Here is a 20,813-nt window from a genome sequence, read left to right as displayed (position 1 = left end):
ACTGTTAAGACCACGTAATAACCAACTGGTTTTTTTTTTCCCCTTCAGAATACTTAGAGAACTTTATGTATTTTGGTTAAAATTATTTTAATTTTTAAATGTGAAATCACTCAATATATTATCCTTTCTCACAGTTAATTTTTAATTTAGAGGGTCATTTGAGACTAGACAATTTTTGGCAGTGGTTCTTAAACCTTTGAGGCTTAAGGTCCCTTTATATAGCATAAACATTATTGAGAAATCTTTAAAAATAGCTGAGAACTTTTATATATATGGGTGTTATCTCTCAATATTTACAATATTAGGAATGAAAACTGAAAAAAAAGTCAAAAGATTTATTACTTTAAACTAAGATAATAAACCTATTACATGTTAATGAAAATAACACTTTTAATGAAAAAATAACATTTTCAAAAAAAAAATTAAGAAGAGTGGCACTGTTTTACATTTTTTGCAACTCTGATGTCTGACTTCGTAGGAGAAGCCTGGATTCCTGTCTCTGCTTCTGCATTCAATCTCTTCAATATGTTGTTCTGGGTGATGTAGACAAAGAAAATCCAGCCTCACAGAGACATTCAATTGGAAAAGTAAGGACCTCAAAGGCTTCCTGAAAGGGTCTCGGGGACCCCAGGACCACACTTTGAGAATTGCTGATTCATGGATGGTCAGTGTCACGGAGGATGTTTGCTCATGGGCCCCGCTTACCAGCATGAACATGATCAAAAGTCCTGATATTAATTGCAGGACTTCCACATCATAAACACAAGTATAACAGGGGCAGAAGACGTTTACTCCTTTCTCTGTTCTTTCTCTCCACATGAAGAAACAGAAAACTTTATCTTTCCTTAAAAGATGGACAGGATTAAAAAGCATTCCCTTGACTGTTTCATTTTGCTCTAGCTCAGGGGAGGCAGGCACACATGAAGAACTCTTCTGGCAGATATTCACAGAAGAGGAAAATTCAGGAAACGCACACAGAAAATTGGCATTTGTTCAAATTCCTAGTTGTATCTCAGAACTCTCTAGTTTCAGATTTTAAGTGGCTGCAGGGTGATCCTGTTTTGGCAAGAAACTTGCAAAAATTGCCACAATTGATCTAAAGTCAAACTTTCTGGTCTCTATGGGGGGTGGGCAAGGGTGGTCTTATCTACTCATGGTGCACAGACCCTGGCTGACAGCACTCAAGTGGGGGCAGGGAACTGGGGGCCTGGACAGGGGCTACTCTGCCCCTGAGCCCAGTCTGGCCTCTCATGGCCTTGCATGTTTGGGGACATCGGAGAGATGTCTTGTGTTGGAGACACTGATCTAAAAGTCAGATTAAAACAGCAATAAAACCCAGGAACCGGGGCTTCCCTGGTGGCGCAGTGGTTGGGAGTCTGCCTGCCAATGCAGGGGACACGGGTTCGAGCCCTGGTCTGGGAGGATCCCACATGCCGCGGAGCAGCTAGGCCCGTGAGCCATAGCTGCTGAGCCTGCGCGTCTGGAGCCTGTGCTCCGCAACAGGAGAGGCCGCGATGGTGAGAGGCCCGCGCACCGTGATGAAGAGTGGCCCCCACTTGCCACAACTAGAGAAAGCCCTCGCAAAAAAAAAAAAAAAAAAAACAACAACCCAGGAACCAGAGAAATTAACTGTTGCAAAGAATGAGAAACTTTATGATTCAAAATACTGGACCTTTTACCACAAGTGTTCAAGCTCTCAGCCTCACTTCACTATTAACTAGCTCCTCAAATTCTCTCCAGAGAAAAGGAGGAGTTCCTGGAAATGGGAATGGCAGAAGCTTTCACTGTTCAGTTTCTGGAGAATTATCTTAGAGTGAAGTGTGTACACAGCAGCTTCAGACAGAAAATCCCAGTTTGGTGCAGGGGCGGGTGAACGGCAGCACCCGAGACACTGGGGTGACCGGAGCCCTTGAGGGCTGTGGCGCTCACCTCGTTGAAGTGGACGTCCTGCATGCCGACGTCTTCCATCATGGAGGCCTCCTCATCTATGTTCGGGGTAATCACCCTGAAAGCTGTGCATCCTTGTCTAAACATGCCTAGAATTGAGAGAGCAGGGGAGACAGTTGGAGCTATCAACCTGAAAGTGGATGAACCGCGAGGGTTCTTCCTGCCCTGTTTGTTTCTGGGTTGAACAAGGATCGATCTTGAAATCTCTTGCGTCTCAGGCCAGCATTCCCACGGGGAGCCTGGGCGCCACTGTGTGCTTTCCTTCATTCGCTTCCTCATATTTAACCCTCACCGCCCTCAATTTTTTAAATTTTTCTCATCCCTTTTTATTTTTCACCCACCTTTATTAAAATGTATGTAATCCTTAAATAAACTGAAATAGGTATTGAATCAAATTAATAGCAAAGTAATAACAACAATAGTTTGATTTGGTAAAATGACCCATGCTCAGATACCAAGAAAAATAAAGAAGCCAAAGCCAATCAGAGAAATACAGACTCAAAAACAACTCTGTTTCCTTCCAGCTGTCATCTCACCCACTCTGGCTGGGGTAACCCAGAACTCAGATTAGAACTCGCCCTTCTCCTGCAGGAAGCAGTCTACCAAGATGTGACTCGATGGCTGCAGCCGTGAGCTGAGGGGCTGCCTTGGCTGGTTCCACGTCAGCAGCCTGAGGGGTAAGGAGAGGCCTTTCCTCCCATGGAGTCACTGGGGAAAGTTTCATGTCACTTGGACAATGTCAGCTGGGCAAAAACGATCAAGTGAAGAAGGACTTGAAATGTCTTCCTACTCTACTGAGATTGCTGCTTACAGTAAAACAAAAGTCAAAACCTGAACTGAGACCTCCCATGTTTCAGGAAAAAAAGGAACACAGAGTAGTTTGAAATCAAGTCTTGAAAGAGTGGACCCTAAAGTCAGAGATGTTTCTGCTGCACATGGTCAAGGTTTCCAGCCCCTTCATGGGTTGTCTAGCATCTCTGCCAATGTCCAGCTTTCGCCTTGCTTTTGTTTCATGGAGACAAAGATTCCCCTATGCAAAGCACTAACCTGGGAGCTTGAGGATACATGAGTGTACAAAAAGCAAAATTATAAAATCCAACCATCCATGTTTTTGGCTACAGAGTAGATTTAAAAATACAACTCAGCTCTGGTGGAAAAACGACAATGGTGGCCAAAGTGCTTTCTTCTCCTTGCCTGCCGTCAAACCAGAGAGGCCAGGAAAAGAAGGGAGGGAAGGAGAGCCAAGTCCATCCCAGCAGAGTTGAAAGAGAAACCCCACACGTCTGAGTGTCACAGGGACGGGGCGGCCGGCCCGCTCTCAGCTCACCTCCCCGGCGCCTCCTCTGGCAGATGCTGTGGCTGGAGGGGAGGAAGGACGGCTCCAGCTGGAGGGCTAGGTCTGCTTCTAAACGTGAGGAGATGTATTACCCGACAGAAGGTCTCAACAGGAAATCGTGCTGGCAGTAAGAGAATACGGAGCCCCTCCCTGGTTTCTTTCTCCTTCCAGCTCTGACGTATGACAAGCCTAGATGCCCTTAAATTCCATTCCAAAGAGCCAGCTGTACCAGAAAGATAGAAATTCCCTGACCTGGCCATCTGTGGTTTTACGTTAGTCCTCACATTGTGAAGGAATTAGCCAGATCTGGTGCAGCCGTGCTCCAGTACACACGTGAACACAACTGGCCTTTCTAAAAGCCCCGTGTTCTCAAATTTGAAGTGGAAACAAGCAACTGGTGTTTAACCAGAGGAGCCGTGACAGAACTCGCGGCCTGCTAACATGGGAACGAGCACTTAGCACACAGGTGGGCGGCACTCACTCCTGCCAGCTCCTTCCACGGGGCGGCAAGGTTTCCAGCCTGCAAGCTGCCTTCGCACACAGCAAAGCCGACCAGGCTGTGCTCCAGAAAATACTGTCTCATCACCTCCTGTTACAGCTGCCTTTTGATTGATAAACAGTTCCGGTGGGAACTATCTTAAGGGAAAATAAAATCTTTTCAGCTGGAGATTGGCTGGTCAGGGACTCCCAGATGCCAAGCTCATTAACTAGTTTTTGCGATATGGAGTTATTAATAAGAGGTTATATGACAAAATGCCACCTACTTTTGTTTTGCATTTCTGCGGTGCCTACCACATCAAGCAAATGTCACGCCAGTGAATAAAACAATGAATATAGTGTACACATACACATACACACACACACACAGAAATCCCCCACGTCCAAATCTTTCTTAATGGCTCTCACTTGTCTTTGCTGCTTTGTGCAATTTTATATTTATTTCACAAAACCCAGGAATCGTTTCTTACCTTTCCGTGTGAGATATTCTGCCACCAGGGCTGTGACATGGACATAGCACATTGCTGCCTATAACAAAAGACACGTTTCGGAATCACCAATTATAAAGCATGGCACAATGCTCACAAACAGAAATCTAATGACTGTATGTACTTATATTAGTAAGTAGAAAAGTAGAACAATTCAAATAAATTGAAATTTTTAAACTTTGAATTGAGACAAATGGCAGTAAATTTGCTAAGACCTATTTCTATTTAAAATTATTAAATTTACATATTAAATTAAAATTATTAAATTTACATATAAAAGATTTTTAAAAAGCATTTTTTCTTACTATAAAATTTCAGCATTATTTCTCTTAAAGGGAAAAGAGGATCATTTGAAGAAAAGGCATGTACATTCTTAGATTCAGAGATGAAGTTATAACTTTTTCCAAAAATTCTAAATGAAAATATTATTTTATGTTAAATGGATAACATTATAAACACCTTAAAACAAAAGAAAAAATAAAAATAAATTCTTTTCACCAAGTTGTCATGGTTTACAAAACATCAAAGATAGCTGTTGGAAATGAACCTACCATAAGGTTCCAATGTCTGAGCCCTGGTTCTTATCAGAATGATAAAAAAATTACTACTACTAACAGTATGTAATTCATTTTTATTATGGCTAATGTATATTTTAGATTAAACTTATGGTCAAACAGAATGGACTCTTTGAATAATCCATAGGTAAAAATAGTTACATAAAATTTTCAGATATAGAACGCAATTTTACTAATTTAAGCAGTTAGAGAGGTTTAAAAGTAAAAGCACACTTCTTTGGTAGTACTGTTAATCATACCTAAATGCCTCAGGCATGAACCCTGAGTAGAGTTTTCATGGGAACATGAATACAACCCGCCTTACAGCCTACTGTTTTCCTTAATTTCCCCCATTTTACAGATGATGTCATAGAGACACAGAGGGGTTAAGAACTGGCTCAATGTCACCGAGTTAGTCGATGTTGGATCCGGGATCCAGTCTGCCTTGGAGCCCACACTCCCCCTCTGCCCCCGCCATGCTGTCGCTTATTGAACTGCGCAGCTCTGTCCACGAGGGAGCTCTGACACCTGCCACGACTACAGACAGAAACTGACTACCTCAAACAGGAAAAAGCAATGCCCTGTCATGACTTCGGTACAGGGAAATCTAATTTTATCATAAAATAGCTGAATTTTAGATCTAGAGAGGAGTTTTGATGCAGAAACTGAGTGCATCTGACTAGCAGGCACCTGTGCGAGCACGGATGTTTTCTAAGAGCCTTCAAACAATGCTCTTTTGTGATGAAGACATCCCCTTACGATGTTGTGAATTGTTAAAATGCTTAGATGACCATGAAGGAACCCCGAGCCCAACACTGTTTAAACTATCACATATTTTTAATTGGCTTCTTTGAATTACTGGGAAATTGTTCTCAGAAGTGGCTTCCTTCAGTGAATGGGACACAATTTGATTTCTCAAAAGCCCAGACTGACAGGCTTGCGGGGCTACCTCGGACAGGTCCCCGTTTTTGACATGGATCCGGGCCATGCTGTCCAGCCACGTCTTCCGGAGCTCGGGGGTGCTGGCGTAGGACTTGGCCAGGCTGTACTGGAGGTCCACCAGCATCTCGGGGTCATTCTCGTGCTCCTTCATCTGGGCCGTGGCCATCAGAACTGTGCGGATCCTTTTGGTCAGGTCCTTCACGTCCGAGGAGAAGGTGGTGTGCTGAAACAAGGGTGGAGGGGGACACGGGGCTTTCAGCTGCATTCTGTCCATCTGCATACATGTCAGATGATGAGGTGGAGTTTTGGGGGTAAAACACAGAACGAGACCGGGCCACCCACCTTGATCAGCCTGTCACTGTTGGCACAGTTGTTGATGATAGACAAGGACTGCTGGAATCTGGTTCCCCCAATGCCAACGACGTCTGCTATCAGCTGGCTGACGGAAATAATGACCTTAGGGACACACAAACGTGAGCACATCAATTCACTTTCAAGTGACGCCCCAGGCTCAGCTCCTGGCTTCAGTTAGGATGTGCACGGGGATGGGGCAACGGGGAAGCTGCGAGCAAGGATCGCTCCAGTGTGGGAAACAATGTATGAGTCATCTTCCCCCTTCCAAGAATTATTCCAGAAGGTGATTTTGCTACCCTTGCATCTCGGTTGCACATCAAAATGCTAATCAGGAGAGTGTAGAGGAATGGGAATCAGATAAGCCCATATCACTTGGATGGTTACTTACCTATCACTTTCTCTAATAAAAAGGAAGACCTTATTATTTACCTCTTTGGTTTTTGGCTTGAATTTATATGTACTAAATATTCAGTAAGTGGACTGTCCTTTGCATTTATTATTAAGACATGTACATATTAACTATGCAGTGGGGGAATCTGTCTTTTTGGGGGTCTATAAATAGCACCGCCTTTACCCAGTTACTCAGCTAAACCGTGGACCATCCCCCTCCCCCCATTCCCCCTTCTCATCCCTTACCTTCACCACACGCAGGTATAATCAATCACTAAGTATTGTCAACTCCCCCCATTCCCCCTTCTCATCCTTTACCTTCACCACACCCAGGTATAATCAATCACTAAGTATTGTCAACTCAATCTCCTCTCCCTTCTAACCTCACCATGCCTGACCCAGGACACCATCCTCTCTGGTCTAAATTTGACCATGGTTTCCCCACGGTCTCCCGATCTAAGGCCTTGACTCCCTGATCCATTCTCAGCCTGGAGTCCAGGAGATCCCTCCAAATGTGCAACGTTGCCATCTCAACTTGTTCTCACCCATACTCTCACCTCTACTGTAAGGACCTTCTCTGGTCCCCTGGATGGTCCCTTTCCCATGGTGCCTGCGTGGCCTGGAACATGCTCAACCCCAACCCCTCTTCACGCTTCACATCCCATGGGAAGCCCCCTGGTCCCCTCCCTGGGGCACTCGAGTTCCTCTGTTAGGGGACCGGGCACACGGCACAAGGGCCTCAGTGTCTGTCTGTCCTCCAGTAGATGACACTCTGTGAGGGCCAGGAGAGGTCCTGTTTTGTTCATGGTTGTATCCATGAATCCCAGCACACAGTTTGCAAGCAATAAACATTTGTTTTTTAAAAAAATGAGTAAGTACAGAGACGGAGAAGGCGCTCCTATATGTGTTTGTAGAAAAAGAAAGTCTACAAAAATATATAAGAATCTTCAGTATCTGGCCTGGTTCACAGAGCAGAGAATTTGGGACACTTTAACTCTGGAGGAATGGCAGGTGTGTCAACAGAAGGAAGACAGAAAAGAGCCACTTTGGGCTTTCTGTGTCTTACCTAAGATGTTTACTATAAGGTATCCTCTCATAGGTTCTATAAATGTTTACTCAGTGGAATTTCAGTCAGTCGAACGTTGATTCGACATTTAAATGTCAATTTACCAATAGAAACACATCCTGGGCCCAAATCTTACAATGTGGAGGATGAAATAAATAAAACCAGTAAATGTGACTTTTGAATTTTCCATCTAGAGGCCAGATCGTTCAATACTTACACCGAGGTAACTTGGTAAATGTGACACTCAAAATTTTCCTGCTAAAACAGAATTCCACACAGCACACTTGACCTGGAAAGCTAAAGCACACGCACCTGCAGATGCGTCCGGACAAAGGACTTCTTGCCAGTGTAGTCGAAGTTGTTCCTCATCAGGAAGTACAGCAGTTGGGAGGCCTCGGTCCTGATGGAGCTCAGCTTGGAGTTGCAGCATTTCAGGATCTCATAGCACAGGGCTGCACACATGTCCGCTCTTCGCTCATAGAACGTTGAGGGAAACTAGAGGGACGTGAGGAAGCAAATGAACCCAGAGAGGTTAGTGCTCCGTTCAGCTCCAGGTGGACACAGGAGAATGGGTGAGAATCAAGAATGATCTTCCCTGGTGAAACAACGTACCTTATAGATTAACGACCTTAAGGCAGTGAAGACATTTTTTAAAGCCGTTTCAGACTGATGTTTTTGAAGAAAACACAGGTAGACGTCAAAAACCTTTTTCATGAGGGGATTATGTCCATGGTCAGCCAGGAGCTGGTTCTTAAAACACACAAGGACAGCTTGGTCAGTGAGACACGCCAGACACTGCTAATCGGTTTCATACAACTTTCAGCCTCAAAGGTTACATTTTTCAGGTACTAAGACAACTTATAATTTAAACAAACTTCCCATGAATCCTCTAGGAAAGCACAGAAGTCCCTTGTAGTACAAACAAACTTATCAATAGATTTATGCTTTGGAGAATTTACTTTTTCTACTAAGGGAGAGACTGATTTAAAACTTCCCAGCAGACTCTACTACGGTTTAAAGGACCACTGTGCCTCAGTATTGATTGGGCTTCTATTTATTTACTTATTTTTACTATCACCAGCAACTAATACGGAGGTAATGTTTGCGACACCTTAATTCCAACAGAGAAGTGCCATTACAGGTATCAGCTAATTAATGGGCTGGAAAAAAATAACTGAAGTGAGGGGTATGGAACAGGTCCTCTACCAGTGAGGGCTGGGTTTTGTCCCCCGCCGCAGGCTCTCAGGCACTCTGTGAAGCCATGAATCACCAGGCAGTCTGGTAAGGGGGAAAACGCACAGGCTTCGGTCAGGCACCATTTCTCACGTGCACGGATTTGCACAGGTAAACCAAGCCTGGCCATTCTCATCTGTGAAACAGCGACCCTAAAACTAAGCTTGCATAGCTACTGGGAAGACTTGAGGTCAAGTATAGGGATCGTCTGACGTCTGATCTAGCTCAGTTAAGTGGCAAGAGGGCCACCATTAATTACTTCTCCTCGTTCTTCAAGGTCTTCTCCCACCAGCAGCAAATTCACACTGATTTAACACCGTGAAAGCCTGGTTGGCTAAAACTCCCAATGATTGCTGAACATGCACAGTGGACAGAGGTGTCGCCCAACTAGAGGCCAGCATGCAGCCACATGTGCGTGACACCGGAGAGCTGCATCTTCAAATACAGACAGGCCTGTCAGGACAAAGGTGTGTTTGGGAGAATGTGTGCATTTTGCACAAGTAGGCAAAAATGACTGTCATTGAAAAAAAATGTCCAGAGGTCACTACCTCAAATCAACCTTACAGTTTAGCCAAAGAAACAGAGATAACTTATGTCCAAATAGTTCAGTTGCACAGCAAATTACGGCTGGAGTAATAGTTTCAAGATTTACCTCATCTTATTGTTGGAGAAAAAGTTTTACTCAAGGAATAAGTTTTGTTTTTTTAGGTCCAGTAATTCACGGGTGTACTTACAGCTGGTAGGGCACCTGGAATCCACAGTGTTCTTTATATCATGAAATACTGAAGTACAGTATTGAATTCCATCATGTGAAAGAGAAGCAATTTAATGAGCAGAAAATGTGACTTAATTAACTGAATATGATGTAATTCTCAACCATGAGCAGCTGTTCACCAACCGAAAAAAAAAAAAAGAGGCTGTTTCCAGTGTTTGGGGAATTGCTTACTGTTTACTGTTTCTGAGCAGTTCTTTTCCCAGGAGTCAAAGTCCTTCCTGATTATGGCTGGATTAAGGTTTGCATGAATCTGGATGTGAGCTTTTACTTTCTCAGCACTCTTTGCTGGAGATATCCAGGAGAGATGGTTCATACAAAAATCGCTAAGACCTCTGGCCTTGCTGTCTGAACTGGCCTATCTCCAAGCTGTTACCACTGGAGTTAAATTTCCCTTCCTTTCACTTTCTCTGGTCAAGGTTTTTGCTTCCCATTTTCAGGATTTAGTCTTCTTTGGGTTCTGATCACAAAACTTGCTTGAAGAATGGAGTAAAAACTCACACAAAGATATAAACAACGCCTCATTTAAAGGGGTAAGGGACCTTTCGTCCTGAACACACCCCAGTTTACCAGCTGCCTTCCTTATTTTCCAATCAATTTTTTTCTCTCTCTCTCTCTTTCTCATTAAAAACGTTGAACATTCAGAAAGTCTCAGAGCAGGGAAAAAAGCAAAACAAAAATCACCTTCACTTTTCCACTCATAAATAACCATGGATAACAATGGAGTATCTCATTTCTACCTCTGTCTCCCTATAGACTTCTACTGAGGATGGGAGAATTTCATTGATTAAAATGAAATTAAATGAGACGTTAGAATAATGTGAAAGGCATGACTTATTTCTAGCAATAAGGTGGAGAATAGGTTATAAATAATTCTCAGGAATTGTCTGATGTGGATTCAAGCTTGACTGTTGTTACCAGCCTCCTAAGGGAAATGGGGCTTTCAGAGAATGAACACACAGTATCAGTAATTTCTAAAGAGCCAGGAACAGGAGAAAAACGAACTTAAACCTCAGGTGCCAAAATGAGATATCTGGAACCATGTTAAGACAGCTACATCCTTCCTAGGGATATGGCTTGATTTTTATTTAGACACTGATTTATAGAATAACTTAAAAAATCTAGCTTAGAGTAGCACTCTCTCTGTCGCAGAGGCTCACCAATCACCAAGATGCCCTAAACCCCAGGCTCATGGTTGTGTAAACCGGACCCCAGGTTCCCTAGCTGACCCCCATCATCCACGTGCTCCCCACCCTGGTCATTCACAGTGATCCTTCTCATCATGTACTTGCTGGTTCTCACCATGCACCTCAAATCAACAGAAGGCACTACAGAGAATTACTTAAATACATTTTCAGATTAAATTTGTAAGTACATTAAAAATATTATCAACTATTTAAAGGCCAGATTTGGTTTAGGACTGTATTAATAGACATTTAAAAATAGCCAGAGAAGAACCATGATTTTCTGCATGTAATCACCTTGGTTTACAAAACACACCTTTCGTGTATTAAATAATATATGTGAAAGTGCCCACAGAGTACCAGCATCTGGTAAGTGCTTGGTAATTTTCTTTTCTCTGTGTGAGAGATCATTCAACCACCTTGACATTCACCCAGCTTAGCTCCTTCCCCCTCCACACACACACACACACACGCGCGCGTGCGACTTACTTAGTGGAGAAAAAGGGATTTGACAGGCCAATTGTGTAGTGATCTTGGGCTAATTTCCTAACCTGTCTCAGCCTCAATCTCCTCATCTGTAAAATGGGGGATAAAAGATCTACTGGGCCAGGCTGTTGTGAGGACTGACGCTGAAGACACAGAAGGCACTCAATAAACGGTAGGAAGCTAATATAATAAATTGGGGTTCAGGGCTTAAATCTTTTCAAACATTTCCTCTCATTAAGAACATGATTTCTTGATTGCCTTTGGCAACTTATTAGATGTGGTCAATTAAGAGGCTCAGTAATGATGAGGCAACATTTGTGGAAGAAGATTTTTCTGCAAACAATTATGTCAGCTAACTCAATGTAATAATTTAATTTTTCCGATATGCTCCAATTGATGCCTCAGCTGAGTAAATATTTGCAAAGGAAGATCCCAATGCTGCTGTGCCAGTGGGCCTCTTGGACCTGTGAACCTAGGCCAGGTAAGCCTACAGCTTGGCATGACATCCTTTAATGCCATAACATTTGCCCATCTTCCCATTTTTTAATGGGTCTGTGTGTGTGTGTTTGTGTGTGTATGGGCTGAGCTTTAAACATCAAAGATTTTTGCACACAGGCATATAGACTCTGATAGAGATCACCTCAGCTCTAAAACACAATCTTCCCTGTGCATCTCAGGAATCAGACCCTTTACCACAGGACCAGGAAGGCGTGAGCCTAGGGAAAGCGCTTATGGCTAAACTAGAGTCAACATTTGAGCTCCTACTGTGTGCCAGACACACAGGATAGATGTTTTTGGATACTTCATATCAATTCATTATACAGTAGGAATAATTGCCATGTTCTAAGTAAGGAAATCAGGGCTTAGAGATGTCAAGCAGACCCACCCAAAGCTTAACATCTGGCTAATGGTGGAGCTGGGGTTTGAAGCCCATGGTGTTTCTGTACACATGGCTGCTCCCAAGTGTCCTGGAGCCTGGTCTGTATCAGCAGAGTGCTCGTTCATTCTAAGGGTCATCTCACTTTAAGCTACAGCAGCCCTGGGAGGCAGATTCTATTTTTTCAATCTTACAAATGAGAAATCTTCGGTCTGGAGACATGAAGTGATTTTCCCAAAGACACTCACCCAACAAATTTACAATCAGCCTTCAATCAGAGACCATCAGATGTTGTTTCTCTCTTGAGTCAGAAGCTATTTGGTGGCCAGACACTGGAGATCCGGGAACCTTGACAAATACTCTTCTTTAATATGAAGCAAGCAATTTAAAGGAGGTTGAGTATGAACTGCAGGCTGTGCAGTAAGGAAACTGCCACTATTCTCACAGTGCTGCCAGACCACACCTGTGCCACGTGTGCCCTCACCTGCCCGTGGTGCCAGACCACACTCGCTGTGCAGCCCCGGGGTTTCCTGCTCATTTATATGCTGAGGCCCAGGCAGAGAGTGGAAGAAAGTGTCCCAACTACGGTTTTGAACTTATGGATGCATGGTTAGCACTGATATAGTCATCCAGGGCAAATGCTCACATTACAAATTTCACTGCCTATTTACTTAAAAATCTCCAAAAGAAAACAGAAGGAGGTTCAAAACATGGTTCTAGTAGAGCAGTAGTACTCAGGCCATACTGTCTGTGCACATATCACTCCCAGAGTTTGATTCATTCAGCCAGGGCCCGAGAACCTGCATTTCTAACAAGCTTCAGGGCCTGCATCTGCTGCCAGCCTGGGGACCACGACTGAAGGCCACTAGAGTAAGGCTCCACGTAAGAAGACACTGCTGTCCCCATACTCATCCTAAGGATCTGTATGCCCTCACCTCTCGACTGGGTTCCTAGTTATGACATTTCCTGGGGACATGAGTAGCATGGCTGCTAAGAACAAAGGTAAATTATAATAAAGCAACATGATATCAGGTAACTATTTTTACTCTAATAAAGAAATGTGCTTCATGAGAAGAGGAGATGAGTAAAGCACAGATTGACTTTGGGTATGTTTCCCAAATACCCTTGCAAGTAAACATACTCATTCCATATTCAGAGCATATTAACACTAATTCAGCTTCTCTGGAAATGGAAGTAGTTATTGAGTGAGAATGGGAAGGGTTAGGTTCCTAAAAACAAGAAGGTGGCTGAAGAGACCATCTTTACCTACTTAAATGTTACTTGCTAAAACCTAAAAATAAGACCAAGATCACTTTTTATTCTCTATACTTGAAATGTTTCTATCATTTAATTTAGTAACAGATCCAAAAAAAACTGAAAAGGTGAATGTTTTTAGGTATTGCTCCTCTACGTATAAACATCTAATTTTAATTGCTACCACCTGCGGATATGTTTAAAGATAGTAGAGGCAGAAATGCCCAATTAAGGTTCCTGTATTTACCATTCTCGAGGGCTCAGCAAAGCCACCTTCCCCGGTAAACACTTTCATCTGGCCAAGCGTTAACCACCTCCTGAGACTGTGAACCACTGCTCTACTAGAACCTTTTGCAAGCAGGTGGCACACCCTGACCAGTTAAGCTATACTATATTTCAGGGAATTCAAGTCATTAACAATGGAACGGTTTCATTAAGGGAATTTAAGGATTAATGGTTTCCTTACAGGGGCAAAAACAGTTGCTGCAGTAAAAATACAACATAAGAAGTTCTTGCTGATTCAGTTAAATAAGCAGAATGAATTTAAAAGGTAAGGCTCTGACCATGAACAGCTATTCAATACAAACCTTAAATGCCAGTGTAAATAGAGAGAGGGTGTCCAGAGCTGTCAGGCACACCTCAGTAGCAATATTGGCTTCAAGTAACGACTGGTGGAGAACATCTGCGTCCGAGTGGCCATAGCCTGCATGAATCATAATATAAGGTTACTGCTGGCGGCTGAAGAAGAAAGGCTGGCGGACGGTATAGTCACAGTCAACTTTTGATTATTTCCAGAAGGCTTCCTTCAGGGCCTTATCCCCCTGTTTGCCTTTTTTTCCCGGGGGGGTGGGTAAAAGGAGGTACTAAAAATGTTTCCATTCAATTATGACTTTTTCAGCTCTGGGAGGGAAGTAATAGCAGCAAACATTTATTGTGCACTTGCTATGTGCCAGCCATAATTCTATGAACTTTACACGTGTCACCTTATTTAATCCCTCAATAGCCCTATGAAGTGTGTACATTATTAAACCCTTTTTGCAGATAAGGAAATGGAGGCCCAGAAAGGCTAAACAACTTGTCTTAAGTCACACAGTTGGTAAACAGGGGAGCAAGGACTGGTACATGGACTGGAGTCACTCAATTGAGCCACTTGACTGAGCTGTTAAGATGGCGGGGTAGTGAAGGAGGCTGAGATTTCTGAAGCTTCCCACACAGACAGAGGCTGCAGCACAGCACAGGGAAAGAAAATGAGCTGAGGGACAGACTGCTGGTCAGTGAATCAAGCTTGTCCCCTTACTAGCTGTGTGACCCTGGGCAAGTTACTTGACCTCTTTATACCTCAGTTTCCTCATCTGTAGAATGGGGATAATAACAGTATCTACCTCAAAGGGTTGTGGTGAGCATTAAATTCGTTAATTGCTGTGAAGCTCTTGGAATAGTGCCTGGCACACAGTGAACGTTATGTAAGTCTCAAGTCAATAAAGTAAGGATCTGTTTTATCAGTTGGAATCATGAATGATAACCAAGAGTTGACTGCACTGCTAATAGTATTCTACTTGCTTTAATAAAAAAGCACAAAAGCCACTATGACTGAAAGAAATGTTTAAGAAAAGGAGAGGACTTGAGAATCATAATTTAAATACAAACTGATATCTTCTGTATGTGCTGTAAAATCAATTTAGTATTGATATAAATGTAGTTTGACATACAATTTGAGATTAAATTATGAAATGGTATGCATTAGCAGAAATATATATAAGGGATGCAAAGGTGTTTCAGTATTGATCTAGATAACAAAGAAAGATGGCAATATAATAAAACGTCAGGTAATGTCTTTCTCCAAGGAGCAAAACAAATCAACACTTACCATGGAGGTAATTTTCTTAATACTCCAGAGAGGAGGACATTTTGTACATAGATCAGGAAAATGAAGTACAGAAAGCCTAGAGAATTTTCTTGAGGCCAGTAATGGGATAAAACCAGAAACTACACTCCCAATTCCTTATCCAGGTCACTGTACCATAATCTCTATTATTAAGATAAAATAAAGTAACTAGCATGATGTTATTCTGACTTTAATAAATGTCAGAGATAGAGAATGATTTTTGAAAGACTACAAAAAGCTTTTCTAAAGCTACCGAGTTGCTTTTTAAAGTATGATTAAAAAAAAAAAACTATTATGTGCTTTCATCCAACTTTGCTTTGCCTTTAAAATGGTGGTTTTGAGTGGCCTGCATTATTTTCACAGTGTGACAGAGTCATCGTGTCCCTAGTAAGGCTACGGAACACATTTGGCACCGTGCTAGTTCTGTTTCTTTATATTCCTGGTTTGCTTTTTTTTTTTTTTTTTTTGGTAAGAAATCTAGCAGAAAGAAAGACAGACATTTTTTGGTACTAATATTCACTGAACTGCCTTTGTAAGCCAAGGCATTTCCTCATTTGGTAAGGTTTGTTTGGTGAGATAGCCAACAAAAGAGGAAAACAAACTAATGATTATTGTTACAGTGATCACAAACCAGGGCAAGAGAGGACCAAAAAACAAAAAAAAAACAAACAAAAAGAATACCACCTTTTATCAGACCAACCAAAATTATCACACAGGTCAAAAGGACCCTATATTGAGGGCTGCCATTTATCCCAAATGAAGTTTTATAATCTGGGTTAAACTGTAACAGGGCACTTGCTTTGGTGATTAACTGTATTCTCTGCACAGAACTATCCTTTTCTCTTTCTAGATAACCTATTGGGTAAGTGTATCCAAGTGTGATTATTATAGATGAGATGGTCTATACACTGAAGAACTCCAACAGAGTTTACTTATACCTGGCTGAATGTCTAGAACAATTCAAGAATTGCAATTTGTCAATGTGCTGTTTTTTAAACATATATAATCAATGGGCCATGCTAATTAATGACAAAATTTCTCTAAGCTACATTACACTATCTAATCTCCTTTAGAATAAGAGTTAATTCATATAGAAAACTGTCTGCCTGTGTCCGAATCATGTAAGAATAAAACAAACAGTCCTTTTAGCCACAATTGGTTATAATTTGCTTTTCCTTAAACCGTTTCGTCTCAAAAATCAGCAGGTTCCTGAAGCAGTGTTACTGAAACATCCCTAAAAATAAGTGGCAGCATGGGACGTTGTGTGAGTGACGGAGACTGATTGGACAATCTGCCAAAAGATACCCCCACGGGGACAGTCTGTCTCAAGATCTGGAACAAAGCTGTGCATGAGGGAAGACTCTAATCGATGGTCACCTTGTTACTGGCTAACACAGGAAAATGAAACTGAGCAGGCAAACCCAAGAAGGGGTCTTAAGAGACACAGTAATTTCTCAGAGCATCGGTCAGCAACTTTTGAAAGCTGACTAAGCAGATTCTGACCGAGGCCAGTAAGGAGTACTGTTAACCCTACTGACTTCCACTAGGGGGTAGTGGTGCCTTGGGGCACAGGCACTGACGTGGTCACTGAGGCAGGTCAGGGAGGGAAGGACTTCCCTGATGCGCCATCTCCAGCAGGCACCTCAGGGGGTGCTTCAGAGACCTTAGGATCCACTGCTCACATGTACACAATTTTCATTCTGCTGTCACTCAGATAAGTGATTTATTCTCAAATCCCCAAATCTTTTAAATACTCAAAGGACGAGGATGAGATTTTTTTCCCTCTAATGTCATCTGCTATGGTTAGACTTACCTAACTTTACTCCGTTTTATGAAGTCCTGTTTCCTGAAAAGCTCGGTTTAGTAATGCTGACGACACCTGTAAACTACCCCTCCCTCCCCAGTGCCACATCAGAGGTGATGTGGTCAGAAGGGCAGAAGCCTGATCCACTGCCACTCGCCTTTTCCAAAAGTCAGAGGACATTTGGGCTAGAAGAATAAGTCAGATACATATTCTCACAGGAGGCACTTCCTTCTTGAAAGCTGCCTTCACTCTTTATGACACCAGAATTCTTGTTTTTATTTTTAATTTTTTTCTCTGGCCCATAATATGAATCCAGAAAAATAATACATTTTATGAAAAAAATATAAATATTGAATGGCTAGGAATCTTCTTGCTAAAAGAAATCCCCAAATGTAGAAGACCTAGCCTCCTAGATATATTAACTCATGGTCTACAGCTTTTACTAACTGCACATATTTATGCAAAATATCAGATGGATCCACCACTACACAATCTATTATTGATCTCCATCTCATTTTTATTGCTAAAAAGTTTTTCCCCACAGATGGGCAACGAGTGGAGAACAGAATAAGGAATGACATTCCAAGGCAAAAAATCATGTGATTTGCTGTCTGCCCTCTGGTTAACCACCAAAGAAACAAATAGGTTCAAAATGATTTGTGAAACTAGTCTATAATCTGAGTTTATACTTGAGGAAATGGTTATACTACCTGTTTTCTAGTCTCAGATTACCTTGCATAAGTGATTGTCACTTAGACAATCAGATATTTAGCTGTATCTGAAAATGGTATGGGATATAGACCCCAAACTGTGACAACACTTGGTTTAAGGTCCTCTTTAAGGATACTAAAAATACAAAAAATGACCAACTTTATTAAACGGGCATTGTGTCAGGTTTTCTCAACTCTGAAACCCTATCAATTGCAAGAAGCACCAATCAATGACAGGCTACCATGTTAGATGTAGTATTCAGGATATATCTGTAAGATAAGATCTGCTAAATCTGTAAAATATATCCTGATTTCAGAAATGCTAGCAAAGGGGCAAAAATGTATCTCCAAATCAAGGAAATGTGGCTTTATAGACATTTTATTTACTATCTTGAGTATAGACATTTAAAGCATCCAAGCCCATTTCACCTATTTTAAAAGATATATCATCCACGTTTAAGAACTTTTGAAAAATATTGATTTTACTTCGGAGACTCCCCTGCATTTTTTATATTGATTCAATATTATCTACAATAAAGGAATTTAATTATCATCTATATTGTTTCTTATTTGAGATTCATAGATATCAAAGAATATCAGAATTATATGGGGTCTGAACAAGCCATCTCGTCTAACTCCTCATATGATGCTTAAATGACCTGGACAGTATCCCCAATGGGTCCTCATCCAGTCTGTTTTCACATCTCCAGCTGCCAGTACCTGTACTAGTTAATAGGTAGTCCAGTTAGAAAATGCTTCCCCATATTCACCTGAGATCTAATTCTCTGTAACTTAATCCAGTGATCTTAAACTGTCTCTTATACTGAATTATATGAAATACAGGTTTTCTTCAAGGGTTTCTCCCTCTCGGCTGGCTTCTCTCCCATCACACCAATGGGAAATATGGATTATCATGCAAGTGAATTTAACATATTCCTAGAACAATACATAACATTAAAGTAAATACAAACTGTTATTTTATATTTTTTGCAAATGAACCACTTATTTGCAAACATGTTTCACTTAGTTTTCCCCTCATCACTCAGTTTATATAAAATATTCTCCGAGCACCTATCACTCTCAATTTGTCCTTTGGCACAAGTCTTTTCTATTGATACACAATGAGTACACGTTGCAGTAAACAGGTCAATGCCTTAATGTTGTAAACATTTACTTTCTATAAGCCTGGGCAATGACCCAAACAACAAACTCCTACACTTTGAGTGTTTTTAAAATAGTTAAGACCACTGGCCACAGTGAAATCTGTCATTTTCATTATTTCCCATAAAAATCCAAGAATAAGGGTAAGTGCCCACTAGCGTTACATGTGTGCTGCGTGTGGTGTCTTTTCCCGTGTCCTACTGTTAATAGGTGATGGAGACGGTGCGGCTTGGCCTGCATTGGCTTAAGTTCCTCGCAGTCCTCTACTGCCCCCTGCTGGTCACGCTAAGATCTGACAAAGCCCTTCTTACTCAGAGAAAGGAAATGAAAAATGCAGGTGTATAGGGGACTCTTCCTATTTTCATTCTTTTCCAAAATAAGTTCATTTTACACTCTGGCATCCCAGCAAGTCTCTCACATATTGGATCTCTGTCATACTGGTTGGCCCAATAGAAGGTACTGTATTCGTTAACTAGGAATTTTCTTAAAGAGACATACGTGGCTACAAATTTCCCATACAATACCTAGGTAAAGATGTATAAACTCATGTATGTATGAGTTCACACACATAACACATGTATACATACAGTATACACTCCCTTCTCTGTGGCTTTTGGCTGAGTTGACGATTTGGAACTCAAAAAGCTAATGGTGGTAGAGGCTGAAGCCTCCTAAATACAAAATCACAATTAGAGATATAAGTGAAGACTGAGTTCAGGGTGAAGATGCAAGGACTATGAGACATCAGAAGCTATTCGGGGTGAGCAGGAATTGTAGGCACACATTAAAAGGCTAAAATAATCAGCTACACACTCTTGACTGGGACGGCAAAAGGAGAAACTTTGATGGAGAATGGTGTCACTGAAAACCGACTAAAGAAAAACTTCGGGTTGGAAGAGGAGAGGGGCAGGAAGGACAAGGTTCTCTGTGGGTAGCAGGAAGAGAGAATGGAAATCCACCATGTTAACAATAGGGTTTTTGGCAGTAGAACACAGCCAGCTGTCTCTCTCCTCCAATTCAAACCACCACCGCGAAATCCATTTGCAGTGGGAGGGGTTGCTGCATATCTTGGTGGATTAAGGTTATTTATTCGTGTGTTGATCATTCAGTTTATTTTTGTTTGTTTTCTATGTTTCCTACATGATTATCTTTGGAGGCGGGGCCTTGGTCCGCTTATGATTTTTTTTACAGTGCTTTAAAGTTTAAGCATTTATTTCAACTGAGAGTGAGGTATTGATAGTCCCTGTGTTATAAATTATCTGGGCAAAGGCAATGTAGCAGGTCTTGCAGAACAGTGGGAATTTGATTCCTCTTTGCTAAATAGGAAATAAAAACTAAAAATAATGAAACTCCTTGTTTTGTTTGTTTAAACCCTTTGTCTGCAGAGCTAAAACAGCCCTAACAGACAAGATGTTGAAAAATCAAGTTCTGTAGCCTTAGACGTGTCACTAACGCACATTCCACAGCTAAGTATAGAACCCAGAACTAGCATTTGAAGGCTGCCAATTCAGTGTGTGGCAGACTGACATAATATTGATTTAAATTAAGCCTAGAATTTTATAAAGAGAGACTGTACCCACTACATTTAACTTTCTTGGGGGTGGAAGAGTGGGAAGGTGCCATATTTTGATTCCTCAGCATTTTTACTTTGAACTATTCTCAATTTAAGGTGTCAGGAATATATCATCTATGCTCTTAGCCTGCACTAAGAAAGAGGTATGGAAATCACAGTGAATGGAATGAATTCTTATGATTAGAAATGAGAAGATATTACTAACCATGAATTAAAGACACCGTTTACAATGAGTACAAATAATTGTCTAGATAGAACAATAACTAGCTAAGTCATGCTTGGAGCAAAGATGGGACAAT

General features: G+C 41.7%; 1 protein-coding gene across 12 annotated transcripts in view; it reads right to left on the bottom strand.

Moving 5' to 3' along the window:
* The window catches only part of DOCK9 (dedicator of cytokinesis 9), a 285,850-nt gene that overhangs the window by 37,112 nt on the left and 227,925 nt on the right, over positions 1–20,813 (bottom strand). For 6 of the 12 annotated variants that reach the window (XR_009697557.1, XM_061171127.1, XM_061171129.1 and 3 more), the window contains exons 39-46: positions 13,969–14,084; positions 8,188–8,325; positions 7,888–8,070; positions 6,108–6,221; positions 5,773–5,988; positions 4,252–4,309; positions 3,275–3,352; positions 1,930–2,036 (exon numbers count right to left, since the gene is read on the bottom strand). Coding sequence is in view for 10 of the 12 variants with exons in the window: in XM_061171127.1 (XP_061027110.1) it covers positions 1,930–2,036; positions 3,275–3,352; positions 4,252–4,309; positions 5,773–5,988; positions 6,108–6,221; positions 7,888–8,070; positions 8,188–8,325; positions 13,969–14,084 (1,010 nt within the window). In the remaining 2 variants the exon portion in view is untranslated. Of the gene's footprint in view, positions 1–1,929; positions 2,037–3,274; positions 3,353–4,251; positions 4,310–5,772; positions 5,989–6,107; positions 6,222–7,887; positions 8,071–8,187; positions 8,326–13,968; positions 14,085–20,813 lie in introns of those variants that run through there. The other 6 variants (XM_061171131.1, XM_061171134.1, XM_061171135.1 and 3 more) reach the window with 2 other exon arrangements.

This window comes from Eubalaena glacialis, chromosome 16 (genome assembly GCF_028564815.1).
Source record: "Eubalaena glacialis isolate mEubGla1 chromosome 16, mEubGla1.1.hap2.+ XY, whole genome shotgun sequence".
Classification (NCBI taxonomy): domain Eukaryota; kingdom Metazoa; phylum Chordata; class Mammalia; order Artiodactyla; family Balaenidae; genus Eubalaena; species Eubalaena glacialis.
This window is presented reverse-complemented; position numbering and strand designations above follow the sequence as displayed.